General features: G+C 65.0%; 1 protein-coding gene across 1 annotated transcript in view; it reads left to right on the top strand.

Moving 5' to 3' along the window:
- PPL (periplakin) overlaps window positions 1-463 on the top strand; it is a gene marked incomplete at its 5' end in the record, with an annotated part of 17085 nt that overhangs the window by 687 nt on the left and 15935 nt on the right. Inside the window, one exon of the mRNA XM_009584758.1 lies at window positions 5-141. Coding sequence (XP_009583053.1) covers window positions 5-141 — 137 coding nt within the window. The remainder of the gene's footprint in view (window positions 1-4; window positions 142-463) is intronic.

Below are 463 nucleotides of genomic sequence, written 5' to 3'. Positions count from 1 at the left end.
CAAGGCGTGCCAGCTAGCGCAGTACAAGGACCTGACGGCTCAGAAACTCACCGAGTCCGACAAGCTGCTCTACGTGCTGGATGGGGATGCAGCGATCGCCCGGCACATGAAGCACCCCCAGGGTGACATGATCACAGAAGAGTGAGTACCGGGGTGGGGGGAAACCTGTCCCCACAGCCTTGCAGGGGGGGAGGACGCTTCTCCAGGGGCTCTGCTCGGCTCCTGCCTGCAGCTGGGGGAGGCACCGCAGGCTCCTCCGCAGCCCAGCTCGCGTTAAGGTGCATAACCCGCAGCCGTCCGCAGGCAGCTGTAGAGGGAGATCGGCTGCACGCCTGCTGATGGCCGTGGATAAAGCTCTACTCGAAGCACGGTGGGGTGGGCTCTGCCCAGCATACGGGCGGCCGATGCTCTCCCCCAGTACCAGCCTGCCCTGAGCTGGCAGATGAGCCGAGCAGCACCAGGA

This window comes from Fulmarus glacialis, unplaced genomic scaffold, assembly GCF_000690835.1.
Source record: "Fulmarus glacialis isolate BGI_N327 unplaced genomic scaffold, ASM69083v1 scaffold31079, whole genome shotgun sequence".
NCBI lineage: Eukaryota > Metazoa > Chordata > Aves > Procellariiformes > Procellariidae > Fulmarus > Fulmarus glacialis.
The sequence above is the reverse complement of the archived record's forward strand: the minus strand, read 5'-3'. Positions and strand labels throughout refer to the sequence as shown.